This window comes from Apostichopus japonicus, chromosome 14 (genome assembly GCF_037975245.1).
Source record: "Apostichopus japonicus isolate 1M-3 chromosome 14, ASM3797524v1, whole genome shotgun sequence".
Taxonomy (NCBI): domain Eukaryota; kingdom Metazoa; phylum Echinodermata; class Holothuroidea; order Aspidochirotida; family Stichopodidae; genus Apostichopus; species Apostichopus japonicus.
Window position 1 is genome coordinate 10719389 of NC_092574.1, and position 19645 is coordinate 10739033.

At 36.8% G+C, this 19645-nt stretch overlaps 1 protein-coding gene across 2 annotated transcripts in view; it reads right to left on the reverse strand.

The window, feature by feature from the left end:
* Positions 1-5395: 5395 nt before the first annotated feature.
* LOC139979957 (uncharacterized) overlaps positions 5396-19645 on the reverse strand; it is a 38922-nt gene continuing 24672 nt past the window's right edge. Inside the window, exons 2-5 of one of the 2 annotated variants that reach the window (XM_071991227.1) lie at positions 7795-8082; positions 7046-7117; positions 6824-6916; positions 5396-5804 (exon numbers count right to left, since the gene is read on the reverse strand). In XM_071991227.1, coding sequence (XP_071847328.1) covers positions 5659-5804; positions 6824-6916; positions 7046-7117; positions 7795-7939 — 456 coding nt within the window. In that variant the 5' untranslated portion in view covers positions 7940-8082 and the 3' untranslated portion in view covers positions 5396-5658. Of the gene's footprint in view, positions 5805-6823; positions 6917-7045; positions 7118-7794; positions 8855-19645 lie in introns of those variants that run through there. The other variant, XM_071991228.1, reaches the window with a different exon arrangement.

The window sequence follows — 19645 nt, forward strand, 5'->3', positions numbered from 1 at the left end:
TGGTGGAATATGCTCAATGCATAACTGTTTATTCTCCTATAATGATCGTGCCCCCACCTATGCACAATTAGATACACTTTTGGACTTTTTTTCCAAAAAAATTATATTCTCCAATAATGGTAGTGCAGCTGGCATTGTCACTCTAGAAAAATACTTTGGAATTTTGTCATTTTGTACAAAGATGGTGGAATATGCTCAATGCATAACTGTTTATTCTCCTATAATGCTCGTGCCCCCACCTACGCACAATTAGATACACTTTTGGACTTTTTTCCAAAAAAAATTATATTCTCCAATAATGGTAGTGCAGCTGGCATTGTCACTCTAGGAAAATACTTTGGAATTTTGTCATTTTGTACAAAGATGGTGAAATATGCTCAATGCATAACTGTTTATTCTCCTATAATGATCGTGCCCCCACCTACGCACAATTAGATACACTTTTGGACTTTTTTTCCAAAAAAAATTATATTCTCCAATAATGGTAGTGCAGCTGGCATTGTCACTCTAGGAAAATACTTTGGAATTTTGTCATTTTGTACAAAGATGGTGAAATATGCTCAATGCATAACTGTTTATTCTCCTATAATGATCGTGCCCCCACCTACGCACAATTAGATACACTTTTGGACTTTTTTTCCAAAAAAAATTATATTCTCCAATAATGGTAGTGCAGCTGGCATTGTCACTCTAGGAAAATACTTTGGAATTTTGTCATTTTGTACAAAGATGGTGGAATATGCTCAATGCATAACTGTTTATTCTCCTGTAATGCTCGTGCCCCCACCTACGCACAATTAGATACACTTTTGGACTTTTTTTCTGAATTAAAAATATATTCTCCATTATTGCCAGTGCAGCTGGAATTGCCACTCTAGGATTATACTCTGGGACTTTGTCATTTGGTACAAAGATGGTGGAATATGCTCAATGCATAACTGTTTATTCTCCTATACTGATCGTGCCCCCACCTACGCACAATTAGATACACTTTTGGACTTTTTTTCCAAAAAAATTATATTCTCCAATAATGGTAGTGCAGCTGGCATTGTCACTCTAGGAAAATACGTTGGAATTTTGTCATTTTGTACAAAGATGGTGGAATATGCTCAATGCATTACTGTTTATTCTCCTATAATGCTCGTGCCCCCACCTACGCACAATTAGATACACTTTTGGACTTTTTTTCTGAATTAAAATTATATTCTCCATTATTGCCAGTGCAATGGGTATTGCCACTCTAGGAAAATACTCTGGACTTTGTCATTTTGTACAAAGATGGTGGAATATGCTCAATGCATAACTGTTTATTCTCCTATAATGCTCGTGCCCCACCTACGCACAATTAGATACACTTTTGGACTTTTTTTCTGAATTAAAATTATATTCTCCATTATTGCCAGTGCAACTGGTATTGCCACTCTAGGAAAATACTCTGGGACTTTGTCATTTTGTACAAAGATGGTGAAATATGCTCAATGCATAACTGTTTATTCTCCTATAATGATCGTGCCCCCACCTACGCACAATTAGATACACTTTTGGACTTTTTTTCCAAAAAAAATTATATTCTCCAATAATGGTAGTGCAGCTGGCATTATCACTCTAGGAAAATACTTTGGAATTTTGTCATTTTGTACAAAGATGGTGGAATATGCTCAATGCATTACTGTTTATTCTCCTATAATGCTCGTGCCCCTACCTACGCACAATTAGATACACTTTTGGACTTTTTTTCTGAATTAAAATTATATTCTCCATTATTGCCAGTGCAATGGGTATTGCCACTCTAAGAAAATACTCTGGACTTTGTCATTTTGTACAAAGATGGTGGAATATGCTCAATGCATAACTGTTTATTCTCCTATAATGCACGTGCCCCCACCTACGCACAATTAGATACACTTTTGGACTTTTTTTCCAAAAAAAATTATATTCTCCAATAATGGTAGTGCAGCTGGCATTGTCACTCTAGGAAAATACTTTGGAATTTTGTACAAAGATGGTGGAATATGCTCAATGCATAACTGTTTATTCTCCTATAATGCTCGTGCCCCACCTACGCACAATTAGATACACTTTTGGACTTTTTTTCTGAATTAAAAATATATGCTCCATTATTGCCAGTGCAGCTGGCATTGTCACTCTAGGAAAATACTTTGGAATTTTGTCATTTTGTACAAAGATGGTGGAATATGCTCAATGCATAACTGTTTATTCTCCTATAATGCTCGTGCCCCACCTACGCACAATTAGATACACTTTTGGACTTTGTTTCTGAATTAAAATTATATTCTCCATTATTGCCAGTGCAGCTGGTATTGCCACTCTAGGAAAATACTCTGGGACTTTGTCATTTTGTACAAAGATGGTGAAATATGCTCAATGCATAACTGTTTATTCTCCTATAATGATCGTGCCCCCACCTACGCACAATTAGATACACTTTTGGACTTTTTTTCCAAAAAAAATTATATTCTCCAATAATGGTAGTGCAGCTGGCATTGTCACTCTAGGAATATACTTTGGAATTTTGTCATTTTGTACAAAGATGGTGGAATATGCTCAATGCATAACTGTTTATTCTCCTATAATGCTCGTGCCCCCACCTACGCACAATTAGATACACTTTTGGACTTTTTTTCTGAATTAAAATTATATTCTCCATTATTGCCAGTGCAGCTGGTATTGCCACTCTAGGAAAATACTCTGGACTTTGTCATTTTGTACAAAGATGGTGGAATATGCTCAATGCATAACTGTTTATTCTCCTATAATGCTCGTGCTCCCACCTACACACAATCAGATACACTTTTGGACTTTATTTCTGAAGAAATTTTTTTTTATAATATCCATTATTGCCAATGCACAATGATGATGGAATGCAAATAAGCTTAATGCATTACTGTATATTCTCCTATAATGATCGTGCCCCCACCTACGCACAATTAGATACACTTTTGGACTTTTTTTCCAAAAAAATTACATTCTCCAATAATGGTAGTGCAGCTGGCATTGTCACTCTAGGAAAATACTTTGGAATTTTGTCATTTTGTACAAAGATGGTGGAATATGCTCAATGCATAACTGTTTATTCTCCTATAATGCTCGTGCCCCACCTACGAACAATTAGATACACTTTTGGACTTTTTTTCTGAATTAAAATTATATTCTCCATTATTGCCAGTGCAGCTGGTATTGCCACTCTAGGAAAATACTCTGGGACTTTGTCATTTTGTACACAGATGGTGGAATATGCTCAATGCATAACTGTTTATTCTCCTATAATGCTCGAGCCCCCACCCACACACAATCACATACACTTTTGGACTTTGTTTCTGAAAAAAACTATATTCTCCAATAATGCCAATGCAGTTGGCATTGCCACTCTAGGAAAATACTCTGGACTTTATCATTTGTACAAAGATGGTGGAATATGCTCAATGCATAACTGTATATTCTCCTATAATGCTCGTGCCCCCACCTACGCACAATTAGATACACTTTTGGACTTTTATTCTGAAAACAAAAAATCATATTCTCCAATAATGGTAGTGCAGCTGGCATTGTCACTCTAGAAAAATACTTTGGAATTTTGTCATTTTGTACAAAGATGGTGGAATATGCTCAATGCATAACTGTTTATTCTCCTATAATGATTGTGCCCCCACCCACACACAATCAGATACAATTTTGGACTTTTTTTCCAAAAAAATTATATTCTCCAATAATGGTAATGCAGCTGGCATTGTCACTCTAGAAAAATACTCTGGACTTTATCATTTGTACAAAGATGGTGGAATATGCTCAATGCATAACTGTATATTCTCCTATAATGCTCGTGCCCCCACCTACGCACAATTAGATACACTTTTGGACTTTTATTCTGAAAACAAAAAATCATATTCTCCAATAATGGTAGTGCAGCTGGCATTGCCACTCTAGGAAAATACTTTGGAATTTTGTCATTTTGTACAAAGATGGTGGAATATGCTCAATGCATAACTGTTTATTCTCCTATCATAAAGTTAGTGCCCCCACCTACACACAATCAGATACACTTTTGGACTTTATTTCTGAGAAAAAAAAAATTATAATCTCCAATAATGCCAATGCACAATGATGATGGAATGCATATGGAATGTATTACTGGATATTCTCCTATAATGATCGTGCCCCCACCCACACACAATCAGATACACTTTTGGACTTTGTTTCTGAAAAAATTATATTCTCCAATAATGCCAATGCAGCTAGCATTGCCACTCCAGGAAAATACTTTAGACTTTGTCATTTGTACAAAAATAATGGAAAGCGTATATGCTCTTGTTTATGTTAAATAGTTTAGTTTAGAGACCCAAAGATGAAGAAGCCTGACATTAGCTTATTTGAGGCCATATATACGTGTTAGATCGTGGACGAACACCGGCTTATTTCAAGCCTTCTCTTTACGATAAGTGTTCAAAGGATAACGAGGCAGGTGTGTGATTTTGCTCCCATTCCTGCTACCGGGACCGCCATTTAATGTCCCCGTCCTACGGACTACAGTGTATACCCCAGCATCTGACCACTGTCTCAAATACTGAGGTAGGCAAAGGCACCCCATTTGACATCAATGCAGTGCAGCCATGACAAACAAAGTTGTTTCAAAACCAAATGCACAACTGTGTATTGTTCTATATAATGCTCATGACCCCCCCCCCCTCACTCCCCACAACCTGCTATCAGATACAATTCTGGCCATTTTTTCCCTGCAAAAACAAAAGTGCAGCAGAAAGTGTACTCAGTGAATACCTAACTGTGTATTCTCTAATGATTTATCAATCTATCAGACACACTTCTGGACTTTTTTTCTGAACAAAAAATTGTAGCAGAAAGTGTACTCAGAATATGCACTCAGTATTCTCTAATAATGCCAGTGCAGCTGGCATTGCCACTTTATGAAAATATGCTGGACTTTTGTCATTTTGTAAAATGATGGTGGAATGTGTATATGCCTAATGCATTAAACTGTATATTCTCCTATAATGCTTGTGTTTTCTATAAGTGAAGCTGGCATAGCCAGTCTAGGTACATACTTCAGATTAGACACACTTTTGGACTTTTTTTCTGCAGCAAAAAATGGAACAGAAAGTGTACTCAGTAAAAAACCTTACTGTGTATTCTATAATAATGCCAGAGAAGCTGGCATTGCCAATCTAGGAAATTACTCTGGACTTTGTCATTTTGTACAAATATGGTGGAATGTGTATATGCTTAATGCATAACTGTATATTCTCTGTACTCAGTATTCTCTAATAATGCCAGTGCAGCTGGCATTGCCACTTTATGAAAATACACTGGACTTTTGTCATTTTGTAATAATGCTTGTCCCCAATTTTGTATAATACTTGTCCCCAATGTCCCCGCCCCCCCCCCCTCCACAAACTCTCAGACACAATTCTGGACTATTTTCTCAACAGAAAAAATGTAGCAGAAAGATAGCAGATATTGTACTCAAAAAGTGTACTCAGTATTCTCTAATAAACCATTGCCACTCTAGGAAAATACTTATACTTTGGCATCTACACAAAGCCAAAAAATTAAAAAATGTCGCGTCTAAATGCTTGGCAGTTTTAATGATGACGAAATGTTTCTAATGCAATCCTTAATGTTTTTCTAGGTCCTTCCTGAAAAATTGGCTGGATAATTTTCCATGCATACTAAAATCTTATCCTTTCCAGGAAGGGTCCCTCTCTTGATGTATTTCTTGAAGTGTTTAGTTAAAATATCCTTGTCTTCTTCTGGCCACTTTCTTGGAATGCCTTTTAAAGAGAGAAATGCAAAAATACAGGAAAACTAAGTCACTTCATTTATCAATATAATTGTTATTTTCAAAATTAGACAGTGACTCAAGGTCGAAAATTTTTGTGGCATTGCAAAAAACATAAATGGATAACTTCTATCAGTCATGCAACATACCAAAATAAATTCCTTGACTCTTTGAGATATTAATATTTTCATACTGTATACTCATCAATTTCAGAAGGTGGAATTCATAGTTTATGACACATTCCTGTCAGAAACAACACATGAAGTGGCTAGGACGCATATGATAGACTATTCTCTTATCAAAGGACAAGATAACAATTTAAACTTAACAAGGACATGTCTTAGTAAGTATGCAGTATCTATATAATACTTGAAGACAAGAAATATATCAATATTTAGGTAATAGAAGTTTGCAACTTTCTGCATCCTTTTGTATGATTTTCACAACCTCATTGACCTCACAATGCCATAACGTCATACAAAAGAAGAAATCTAACTTCAAATGGTGAAATTAAAGGAAAAAAGTTAGAACTTTCAACATTGTCTCAAAGAAATTTTCTGAAAAAGAATTGCTGAATATCTTAGTTTGCTTTTTTGTGATTGATACATGTAGAAAACTTGATGGACATGTCACAAGGGTGGAAAATGGCGACAAAATGCAAAAAGCTGCTTAAAGTTTGCTACAAAGGAGCTAACCACTCTTCAAAAAGCAGGACATATATAGAAAAATAAATGTACTTAAAATAAGTTTGTTTCAATCGACTATCACCAACCATAGCAAATTTTATGCCTCAAGTTTAAGTATTTTGTTATGAAACTAGGCTTTGCTAGTGCTTCTCAATTTGTGTTTCCAAGATGAGCATTTGGAAAGTTAGTTAGTTATTCTCATTTTTTCTCCATCACCAGGTGAGAAAGAAATCCATAAACATACAAAGTACGCAGACAGTCCATCTGTCTACTCAGTAGCCTTCATCACTCAATATACATCAAAGCCACAACTAACATTTCTTACCGGAAGTGTTTTTTGGTTTCCTTTCTGTTTTTGAGGTACTTGGCTGAGCATCCTTAGCTCTATAACACATCTGTTCAGAATGTTCAGGAATTTCTGTAAAACAGAAATAAAATTATGCATTACATTTACAGCAGCACACATAAAACTAATACACATCAAAACTTTGATTCATTCAATGAAGTAGGTCTTTAGATCAAAGCCACAACAAGTGACATTTCTCACCTGAAGTCATTTTATCCATCTTTTCATTCTGCTCAATTGTTTCACCTTCCTCCTCCAAGACCTGAGTAAGTTCTGTAGAGGAAAAAGTTTTTTCTATGAAATTAGCTCAGCAACCTACATAACACTCAGAAAGTAACATGATTTCTCATAAAATGTAAGGATTGTTTTATACAAGATTTGGAAGACCCTAACTAATGTTATAAGAGTTGTTAAGTATGTCATACTTAGTAGACTAATTGGTTCACTGCCCTCATTCTTTAAAATTTACCCAGCTTTCATATTAGCAAACTTTGAATCCAGTAGTACATCAACAGTAATTGATCCAAACATAAATGTTAGGCAAACTTAAGATGCACTTATGAACATGCTTTTTTTTTATATATAAATTTTCCACACAAACAACAAATTCAACCCGCAGCTACCATCTATATTGCAGTTTAGTGACTTGAATCTAGAGAATGAAGGATATGTCTTTAAAAACTAATGACCCAAGGTACAGACTAGTATCAGAAATACATTCTTAAATAGGTGGTGTCATCTTCAAAGATCTGTAGTACAAAATGCCCCAGCATTGTCAGCAGACTTTGCATGATGTCACTTTTATTTCATTTTTTGTTTTAGTGCGTTTCATCTGCGAGTCAAAATCTACACATATACGATAGTTGTGCAGTAGTTCTGCTCTCCTACGTGCGGTGATTTATTTATACAGCCCAGCCATCTCATTGCAGTTTTAACTTCTGTAAACATACCTATTTCGTCCAACGAGATCTCGTCTAAGGTCCTCCCAACAAAATTTGAAGACTTGCCCGAGTCGACTGCCATGAGTAGTTTTGCTACTTTTGCCTTTTCTAGGGTGCTGCTTGGAAGCCTATAATGTTGATGGTGAACAGCCATAGAATGGCCCAAGTGCTCAGCAAGCCATTGAGCTTGGTGCTCCCCCAGGGCAAACACTTGTACCTCACTTCAAAGCCTTCCTTATCGCACTTTAGTTCAACATGATGGAAGCAGTCCTGTTGTGGGGTGATCCTTTTATGAAACTACACAAAAAGAGATAACATCACAAAACATATAACATCAAGAAAACACATGCAGTGACTTTGAAAGCAGTTAAAAGCAGAAGCAAAATGATGTTTTAGACATCCTAACCTGAAATAAACCTATACATACGTCACCCGATACTGGCTCCATGTAGTTCCAAGTAGCTAGCTCATCTTTTAAGTGAGAAGTACTGAAATAATGTAAGAAATGCCACTTCAACTAAAATTACAGAAATGTCCAATGGGCATTTCCATGAAAAAGTGGACATGGGCTCAAAATATAAAATCTGCAATCACATTTTGTCATTGGTTAAACGTTGTTGCAAACATATCCAAGTTTGTGGAATCAATATGATACCTTCCTAAATATTGATTGAATTTTAGAAATTTGCATATGAAGTGAAAGGATGCTGTAATGCAAATTTTGTGCACAAATTATTAACAGATTTGTTTTTGTTCTCCTAAGAAATTAAATGGTAATACTCAACTGATTTGTTTATTTATTGCTTACATAGTGCACTAACTTCAGATATCACTACCAACCTTTTGAATATATAATCAAAAATAATATATTTTTTGCTTTATTCAAACCTCTATGTACTGTAGCTGATGTAACATGAGTTATTGAAATTATTATTTTTTCCCCATACATCAAATATGACACTATTAAAAATCTCATAATTGGATTTTGGTTTCTACTCATCATCTCAAATGTGAAACAAGTAAAGAAATGTTGTGCACCCCACTATGTTTAAGTCGGGTAGGTGATGCAAATGGTAACGTGAGTTACCATGTTACGTAAGTTATCATACAGTATTATCATGCTTATAATGTCAGTGTAGTAGACAATTATGGAATAACAATTAGTTAAAAACCACTTGCGATTATTACTATTTTTTAGTTATCCCGTCTATAATCCATTAATAACATCTGGTAAATGTCAGTCTTTCCATTTATGAAATAAATGAATGAAAAAATAATAATTGTAAAAATTCTTTCAATTTCTTCCACATGGTAGCCTAACACCTCACTAAGTCAATCGGGTAATCTAGCCTAACCATCTGTTTATTTGCTGAAATTGTGACACAGTTATAAGATATCTATGGAATACTTATATTATTGCTATTATCTTTGACCACATGGTAGCCTAACACCACACTAAGTCAATGGGAAAATCTTGCATAACCATCGGTATGCAAAAAAAAATGTCACACTTTGCATAGGATTCGGGTAATAAGTTAGGAACCGGGTAGTATCACGACGGGTGGGTACCCGGATACCCCTTGCAAACACTAGTTAATGTGCGTGTAAATGTCTTACAATTTAACCCTTTCGTATGCTAAAAGGAATTTTGATTTTGGTACATTAAGCTAGGCCAGATATAAGAAACGGGGGCTGCTAATGCTGTTAGACAGTGTTAGACATAGTAACCCATAACCATATAGATACATCCAACATGAAATATTCCTCAATACTATCACAGGGCCTATTTAACCTCGCCACTTACAATTTAACAAACTTTATCATTGATGTCAATTGTTTTGGCCATTTCCTCCACTGTTCATTGGCTCTACTGTTGAATGATATGGAGCACTGCAGTGATTCCTACATAATATGAAACTGCAAATAAGTTAATAACAGTTACACCGTGTTACAAAGTGAACACAAGAAGTAATTTTATTAAAGCTTGAAACTGTTACATAAAAATTAGTAAGATTGAATTGTGTCAGCAACTTATTTTTTATTAACTGTTATGCGTGGACAAATTGTAACGTGAGTTACCGTGTCTTGCATCATTTTTATGCAACTGGACAATGATATAGGAATTTTTTGGCAACCTATATGTTTACTATAGTAGGTAAGGTATAACTACCAAATTTCACTTGTCTTAGAGTTCACTTAGTATGAGGACACTTTTTAAGTAAAATTTGTTTACCAGTTTTGGCGCTTTTAGATATGTACGTGAGTTACCGACTCAATTTTCCCTATACAATCTACATGAAGCAAATTTTTGATTTTTTTTTTTTTTTTTTACTTAGGTATGCCGTCAGCATTGTGGTAACTACTATAGAAGAAGTAATGTTGTGTTAGTAAAATATATGGTACAAAGAGAAGACGAAAAACATCAAAAATTAATGTGAGTTACCGTGGAAATGCAAAACTTGACAAAAAATGTTAGTTTATGACTAACTCAAAAAACAAGTAAGATAAAACAACAAGAGCAGCAATATCTCAAAGACAACGGTACTTAGCCGTGTGTTAAAGGTTAATAACCACTGTGGTTTCTCAAGTTCTGTAATAGTAATATGCATGATACCAAGTTTAATATAACCATCATGTAATGTACCTGTTAAAATCTAACTTAAATTTGCAGTTCTACAATTTGCATATTAACACATTTGACCCTGTGACCCTGTTAATAAATATGATATACAAGGAACCAAAACATTTAAGGTCTGATACAATGCTACCAGTGAAATAAACTTCTCTTCTTTAGACTGTACTGAGAGTTTCACATTTTAATCAGATAACTTGACTATCTATAAAGCAGACTGTATGTGCTAATACCATGGAAGCGCTACAGTAATACAATGTACCTGGCAGTTAACAAACCTTTGAAGTCAAAACTAAAAGAAACCCCCCCCCCAACATGACCCCCCAAAAAAGTAAATGGTTTATTCATAAAGTGCCCATTTGTTGTGAATAAAATGAGACTAATGGTCTAACCAGGGAGTTGTCCATAACAACTCCCTGGACAGAGCATGAATTTTCTCTATGCAGACTCTTTCCAAATGCATAAGCTTTATCACTGTGCAAATGGGTTACAGTACATGCTTGTAGTGATACCATATGCATTCCTCCTCTCTAGTGACTGTTCCCAGTAGCAAGACATATGATCCCATCCAGCTCTCACATAGGCCTATGGTCTTCTTGTAATGACTATACACAGTGAATTCATGAGAGTTCAATCTGGCTGTAAGGCATGTTTATAAATGAAATCTGATACATTCCTTTCGAAGTTGCAAAGAAAACAAGTGCACTATTTCAATGGTTTCTTCCTTATAAGATGGGAGTATACTGTTGTCTACATAATAACTACCAAATGGGAAAATTTCCTGTTCATCCTAGAATTGCCTTTCCCATGGATAGTTTGAATGCACCAAGTAACTTCACTGACACAAACTACTTGTAAGGCCTGTAATGATAAATATTTTCTGTAAGTTAAGTCCAATTATGCATTTTATTGTAAAATAACCTCACAAGGAAACCAAATTGTCTTTTATTTCTTTGCAATGTCACACCTTCACATTGATGAAATTTTGAAATAACAATTAAACCCAAATAGGCCAAAAGCCTGTCCCATATGATTTCACCCCATTTAGCCCAGAAGGTTTGACCCCTTAAAGTTACTTAGACCATCTAGGCCATTCACAAAAAAATTGTCAGCTCAACCCCAGTGGTCGGGTTCGGACCCCAGACCCCCTGAAAAAGACCCCCCGGGCGGGTTAATTTCACCCCATCTAGCCCATGGACCAAACTTTGTCAGAAGGAAGTAGTATGGTTGTACATTACAAAACAGGCAAAACTGACAAAATTCCTGGTCGGGAAGGGGTTGTCAGACCCCCCACTAAGTCACCCCCAGTCGGGTTGATTTCACCCCATCTAGCCCATGGACCAAACTTTGGCAAAAGGAAGTAGCATGGTAGTATGTTACAAAAATGGAAAAACTGACAAACTTGTTGATCGGGAAGGTGATGTCAGACCCCCACAAAGTTTACCCTGACCCACCCCCCAAAAGGCGGGTTGATTTCACCCCATCTAGCCCATGGACCAAACTTTGTCAGAAGGAAGTAGTATGGCTGTACATTACAAAAAAGGCAAAACTGACAAAATTCCTGGTTGGGAAAGGGTTGTCAGACCCCCCACTAAGTCACCCCCAGTCGGGTTAATTTCACCCTATCTAGCCCATGGACCAAACTTTGTCAGAAGGAAGTAGTATGGCTGTACATTACAAAAAAGGCAAAACTGACAAAATTCCTGGTCGGGAAGGGGTTGTCAGACCCCCCACTAGGTCACCCCAGTCGGGTTGATTTCACCCCATCTAGCCCATGGACCAAACTTTGGCAAAACCAAACTTTGTCAAAAGTTAGTAGTATGGATGTACATTACAAAAAGTAAAACTGACAAAATTCCCAGTCGGGGAGGTGTTGTCAGACCCCAACAAATGTCACCCTCACCCACTCCAAAAGGCGGGTTGATTTCACCCCATCTTAGCCCACAGACTTAACTTTGTCGAAAGGAATTAGTATGTCTGTACATTAAAATAAAGGAAAATCTGACAAAATTGCTGGTCGGGAAGGGGTTTTCGGACCCCCCAAAAGGTGCCCCCACCCAGCCAATTCAATTCACGCAATCTAATCATAGACCAGAATTTTGTTTAAAGAAAGTATTCAAGACATTGTATTATAAAACATGGAAAAACTTACCAAATGGTCTGAAAGCAAAGATGTACCCATTCTGGTCACATGGGCCACTTTTGTATTTGTGTAACATAATATATACCGTAAAAGCAAGAAATGGATACATGTACAACCAGGAACAAATGTTAAATATGAAAAGTTTTTACACTTGTAAAGCAGATTCCTTTGCATAAAAAATGTAGAAAATAACAACATGCTTTCAACAGGACCAGCCCCAGTTCATGTTGGTAGAATAAGTTTGCTTGTTCAACATGGTTGTTTGGACTGGAAATTACCATACTTGTGTCTTCAATATGACAAACAGTCATGGAAAACTATAATAATTATTATTTAACAAGATAATTTAATTTAGGAAATACCATCCACAAAAGAGGAAATAGTTACAGCTAGAACCCCACCAAACATTGCATTTGAACAAACATGGCGAATGTGGCCTCACTCAGTTTTAAGGCCCTTCTGTTATTGGGCACAATGCGATTTAAAGGTTTTAAAATACAAATGGTTATTCTTAAAAGTCTATGTCTTTTTGATTAGTTCCTATGATACAGTACGTCTCTGTCATTGTTCACCATCAGGTCACTTGCATAATTCTGTTGTGTCCATCTTATCAATCCACCTCTTCTGCAAATATTTTAAGTAAAGTGTGATTTGTAAACAAATTGCTAAGGTAAAGCTTACCAGTTACAGGATTTTCGACAGATAAACCGCAGATATGAAGCCCCGATCAAGATTGATTTGCCAAATTTGGGTTCAAAATGTGAAAATTATTAGATATAAAAATAAAGGGAAATCCAGATATCTGATTTTTCTGACAAGTAGTGTCTGCACGATTTGAATAATGCACTTATTTTCCAGCATTCTTGTCTGGAACACAACTTTTTTGGGGTGGTCTGAAAGGGGAAGGGTACACCCGCCACAACACCCCCTAAATCAGACACTAAATACAGATCAAATAGTTGAAATATGCTCTTGGTTTTTTTTTTTTTTTTTTTTTTGGGGGGGGGGGGAATACTGCCTTTTCACCTATGATGTAAATCAAATTAAACTTCCAGATTTTGTAAATATTCCTTGATTTCAACCAAATAATCTTTATACTGGCATATGTTACCAATTGTAGGTTTAAAAAGAAACAATATGAGTACTTAATTATTGGTTGCAATAGTACAATGTGAGCTACTATAGAAATCTAACCCATAGGATACATATATATTTAAGGAAATGCCAAAAATGAAATGAAAACAATTGCACAAGGAAAGTATGCATTCGTAACACAAAAACAGCTGAAGCAGGGGAGGGGGGCAGCTTCAATAATATAATTGAGTGGTCAAGCCTCCCCCCCCCAAATAAACTTCTTTGATTAACCAATTATATACCTGTCATATCTATAACTATTTGAAAGGCTTCAGAAATTAGAAGAATGTTCCAATAACGATATCTAATATGCCAAAGGGTCCCCAATATTTTTTGGTTCCACCTCTGCTGTAACACCATATATTATGGGACCAAGCAGATAACTGGGTTGCAGGCCATTAACTATAGCAGGTCTTATTTTTTACATGAATAAAACATGGGAATAGAGCAATTTGGTGAAAGTGGAGGACCAACTATGGTCACATAACAGGATGTGGGCAAGGTTGTACAGTAATACAGACATAAGACAAAGAGGGTCAATGTATTGTCTTATGAATTAAAACATTTCCAGCAAAAGGCAGGAGAAACTCCTCCCACAAGATTCTCATCTATATCAGTATGTTTATTAGGCCAGGGATGCCTACCCATAATTTTTACTTAGGTGCTATAGTAAAAAAAAATCAAAATGTTTTAAACTGACCAAAAACAGGAGCATCATTGTGTTTCAGTCACTTCCTTGCCTAGCAACTTTGGACCGCTTGTCACCAAAAAAGATGAAGCAATTAAGAAAGGCAAGCCATAATGGACATTGAAGGCTCTTTTGAATTACATAGAATATCTCCTCTCATAAATATAATCATTAAATATTTATTTTTGTAATAATTATGTTTATATTTTTATCATCTCAGTTCATGGGTAAAAGACACTGGGTAGGGGCTCTTTGTAGGGGTCTGACAACCCCTTCCGAACAGCAATTTTGTCAGATATTCCTTTTTTTTAACGTACAGACATACTACCTTCTTTTGACAAAATTTGGTCTATGGGCTAGAAGGGGTGAAATCAACTCGCCTTTTGGGGTTGGGTGAGGGTGACCTTTGTGGGGGTCTGACAACACCTTCCCAACTAGGAATTTTGCCAGTTTTACACTTTTTGTAATGTACATCAATACTACTTCCTTTTGACAAAGTTTGGTCCATGGGCTAGATGGGATGAAATCAACCCTACTGGGGGTGACTTAGTGAGGGGTCTGACAACCCCTTCCCGACCAGGAATTTTGTCAGTTTTACACTTTTTGTAATGTACATCCATACTACTACCTTTTGACAAAGTTTGGTATTGCAAAAGTTTGGTCCATGGGCTAGATGGGGTGAAATCAACCCGACTGGGGTGACCTAGTGGGGGGTCTGACAACCCTTTCCCGACCAGGAATTTTGTCAGTTTTGCCTTTTTTGTAATGTACAGCCATACTACTTCCTTCTGACAAAGTTTGGTCCATGGGCTAGATGGGGTGAAATCAACCCGACTGGGGGTGACTTAGTGGGGGGTCTGACAACCCCTTCCCAACCAGGAAATTTGTCAGTTTTGCCTTTTTTGTAATGTACAGCCATACTACTTCCTTCTGACAAAGTTTGGTCCATGGGCTAGATGGGGTGAAATTAACCCGTCCGGGGGGTTATTTTTCAGGGGGTCTGGGGTCCGAACCCGACCACTGGGGTTAAGCTGACAATTTTTTTGTGAATGACCTAGATGGTGTAAGTAACTTTAAGGGGTCAAACTTTCTGGGCTAAATGGGGTGAAATCATATGGGACAGGCTCTCAGACTAAGTGTAAGTACGTACAATCATACATATGATCCACATCGATATGGGTTCACTGGGTTTTCATTTGGCCTGTTTCCTACAAGACTTCTAACTGCAGGTGCGTAGCCAAGGGAGGGGGGGGGGATGAAGGGTGGAGACCGCCCTCCCCATGGAGCATATTTTTTTTTGATATTTTTAAGATATCGAAGTTTTATAGTAACAGTTATAAGAGGTTTTAATATTTGTACACCAATAATTTAACTGTGTCTGAATTTTCAAAAATTCCTTCACCAACATTCTTCATCATACTTCCCTCTACTCGTGCAATTGACCGGTCTATTAGGGGTTGAGGGGGGGTTTCTAAATTGGTTGTCCATAGATGAAATTTTGTGCAACATTATGGGTATGTTTTGAAGTAAAATTTATTATTCAAATTCTGAACAAATAATGGGCTTAAAACCTTGAAAAGTGGGGCGGACGGGTATTGTGAGGCGTTACATAGAATTACCTACAAAGGCAATGATCCACAGGAGATGCAATGACGTCGAACATGATGTGTGACTGGTGACAATCTTGAAAAAAAGGTTATGAATGAAAAAAAAAACCTATTAGGAAAACTTGGTTCTCAGGCAAAAGTGTACATCTGGTTGGTCATTTCCAAGCCCGAGAAGTGCCATTTCCGGTGATTTGGGGGGCTATCAAAACCAGAAATTTTCTTGTACGCTGCGCGCCAACCAATGGTGGTGCTCCGCTTTGATAGTAATTTGCCTGCATCCAAGCAAATGTCCCCCCCAATATTTGAAACAGATCGCCGCCCCTGTTCACAATGATTATTAAACAGTGAAAACCACCAATTCAATTTTGAGTTCTCAAATATTGACTCTGATAAAAACTAACTGAACTTCAATAACATATTTAGTTTTAAGCCATAATTCATTGTGAATGAATTATTGTCCATATCTCAACAACACCGTAGAAAACTTGAAATGACCATGTTCATTCACCACATTTGGTGCTTCAAGTTTGACTTAAGTTATACCTTGGTAGCATAATTGTCTACATTATAAGCATGATTATACTGTATGATAACTCACGTAACATGGTAACTCACGTTACCATTTGCATCACCTACCCTACTTAACATAGTGGGGTGCACATCATTTCTTTACTTGTTTCACATTTCGGGGTGATGAGTAGAAACCCAAATCCAATTATGAGATTTTTAGTAGTGTCATATTTGATGTATGGGGAAAAATATTAATTTTGGTTACTCACGTTACATCAGCTGATAGAGGTTTGAATAAAGCAAATATTGATTATTTTTGATTATATATTCAAAAGGTTGGTAGTGATATCTGAAGTTAGTGCACTATGTAAGCAATAAATAAACAAATCAGTTGAGTATTACCATTTAATTTCTTAGGAGAACAAAAACAAATCTTTTAATAATTTGTGCACAAAATTTGCATTACAGCATCCTTTCACTTCATATGCAAAATTCTACAACAAAAAAATCAATATTTAGGAAGGTATCATATTGATTCCACAAACTTGGATATGTTTACAACAACATTTAACCAATGACAAGATGTGATTGCAGAATTTATATTTTGAGCCCATGTCCACTTTTTCATGGAAATGCCCTCCTGCTTTAATTCTTTTTTTGAAGAGGGCAAATTTCATCTATTAAGCTCTGGCATCTGGTTCTATCAACGTTGCCTTCAAGTAAAGTGTACTGTATACACCTATACTGCGTTTGTTTTCCCTGAGTGTGGTTTTCACTGCGCTGTGGAGATTGCAACGATCACAGATTTTACCCTTCTGTGTTTTATAATTATTCAAGTGCTCAATAGTGTTATGCAATACTTACTTCCTGCTCATTGGCTGATTGAAATTCTAACGAATTACCAACTAGGCTGATGGACATTGTGTGGAAATTTACATATGAAAATGCTACAGAATTAGTAAATATGCATGAGAAACTGGACAAATAAGTATTTGCTGACAGAGTAGTGATCTAATGAATGCCAGGAATTGCCCTGATAGCATTAAACACTGAATCCTACTGTAATATACCGGAGCTTGCAGCAGATAACTGGAATTTTTCCTTATAATAGGGGTAGGAACCGGAAGGGACGAGGTGGCCCTTGCACTGTAGGTCCAAATCTGGGGCTCCACCTTAAGGTTTGGAGGACTACTTTGAAGGATTACTTGTGCCTAAACTTTCACTCGTCAGCTTAAAAAAAACAGTTTAACCCCACTTATGGGCCCGATAAAGGCAATCCCTGTTTTTTTATTTTTCAGTTGGTAAAGATTGCCCGATACCCCCCTTCCCCCACCCCTATGTATAATGCTCTGGCAACATCCCTGTGAACCAACTACCAAGTACTACTGTAAACAAAATAACACTATAGAGATCATTTGTTGGACAATAGCCTACTTATTGACTGGTCAAGCGGTAACGGAGGGACATTTGACTGTATTACTGACACATTTTGTTTCTCTCTGCATTAGCTTGGGTGATTATTTTGCAATTTCTTGTGTGGTTATCTAGACACATAGGCGTAGGAGGCGGGGGGGGGAAGGGGGCTGTAGCCCCCCAACCAAAATTTTTGGTGAAAATTCGGGCAAAACGCTGAGAATTTTCAGGCACCTACTGAAAAAAGAATAATTTGCAGTGTAATTTCATTTTTTGGGGTGAAAATTCGGCAATATGCTGAGGATTTTTCGGGCACCTACTGAAAGAAGCATATTTTGCAATGTGTTTTTCAATGGTTAAACTTATATTCTTATGATCATTGTTGTTGTAACAAATTCCCCAATAATTTTAACAAATATGGAAAGGTAATAAGATGAAAAATGAATGTATGTTATTGGCATGTGATGTTATAACCGATGAATGCCCATATGATATGCACAATAACATGTTGAACGTGCGGAGCGCACGAACATTTATTTTATTTTTTATTTTATTTTATTTTTCGGGCAAGTCTTTACAGCCCCCCAAATCGAATTAGGCTACTACGCCTATGTCTTGAACAGCTAGTAACTTGCTTCATACCCATATATTTAATTCTTGTGGCTGTTACTGTAGGAAAAATATGGCATGAAAAACATCACGGTAACGGAGGGACAGAAATGAATATGTGTTTCACACTTTCTTTTGAAGATGTCAAATTCACTGTTCTTAAGTTACACTGACAGTGGCGGAGCATCCATACAGTCAGAGGGGGCAGATCCCCCCCCCCCTCTTCCACCTGACGGACTCAAATGGACTGCTGGCGCCCTTTTCGGCTTTTTACCACTTTTTACTTATTCGTGATTATTGACTTTATTGCGCTCTCAAATACCAATCACAAGAAAAAAAATTTGTTGGTGGCGATGACACCTATTTATTCTTCGTTTATCTGCAAATTAGCAAGGCCCCCTGGGAAGGGTCAGTTCCGGCGATCTAGGGAGTATCTTTACTCAAAACATTTCTGTACGATCCGCGCCAACCTGTGGTAGCGCTCGCTTAGATAGTGCTGAAAGCACCCCTACAGACCATTCTCGCCCCCTGACCAATACCCCTAGCTTCGCCACTGTGCACTGACCATGTAACTGATATCTTGTGTTGGCTGGTGCATTGCTTCACATATACCAAGGGAAAATTAGATGAACAGGCATCAACTGTCAAATCTACATTTGATCTTCTACAGTAATGGAGGGACAATTCTGATGGTAACGAAGGGTCACAAAATATTCGGTGCTGTTTAGTGTGGTCTTTTGCCTGTTTTGCTGCTATAGATTCAATATTTTCATTGCTATTAGACTAACAGTTATATTACTTAGCGAAACAAGGATAAGAGTATTAAACCAATAGCTTTATTCACCAAACCATTAGCATATGTGGTTACTAAAAGATTTAAGAAAAAAGTAAAAAATAATAAGAAATTGGTTTAAAGGACAAGTTTAAGCAGAGCACTTTTCATCATTTAACACTCTCTAACTGCATTATGAGAAACTGAGGGGGGGGGGGGGCTTGTACAGTTCAAAACAAGTCAATTAATCACGTGTATTTACAGTAGACAGTTCACAGGTACTGCACTGTACCATGTTCACAAATTTGTTTCTGTTTCTTGCCAAGATGCCTACTGACTTCACATTCTGAGG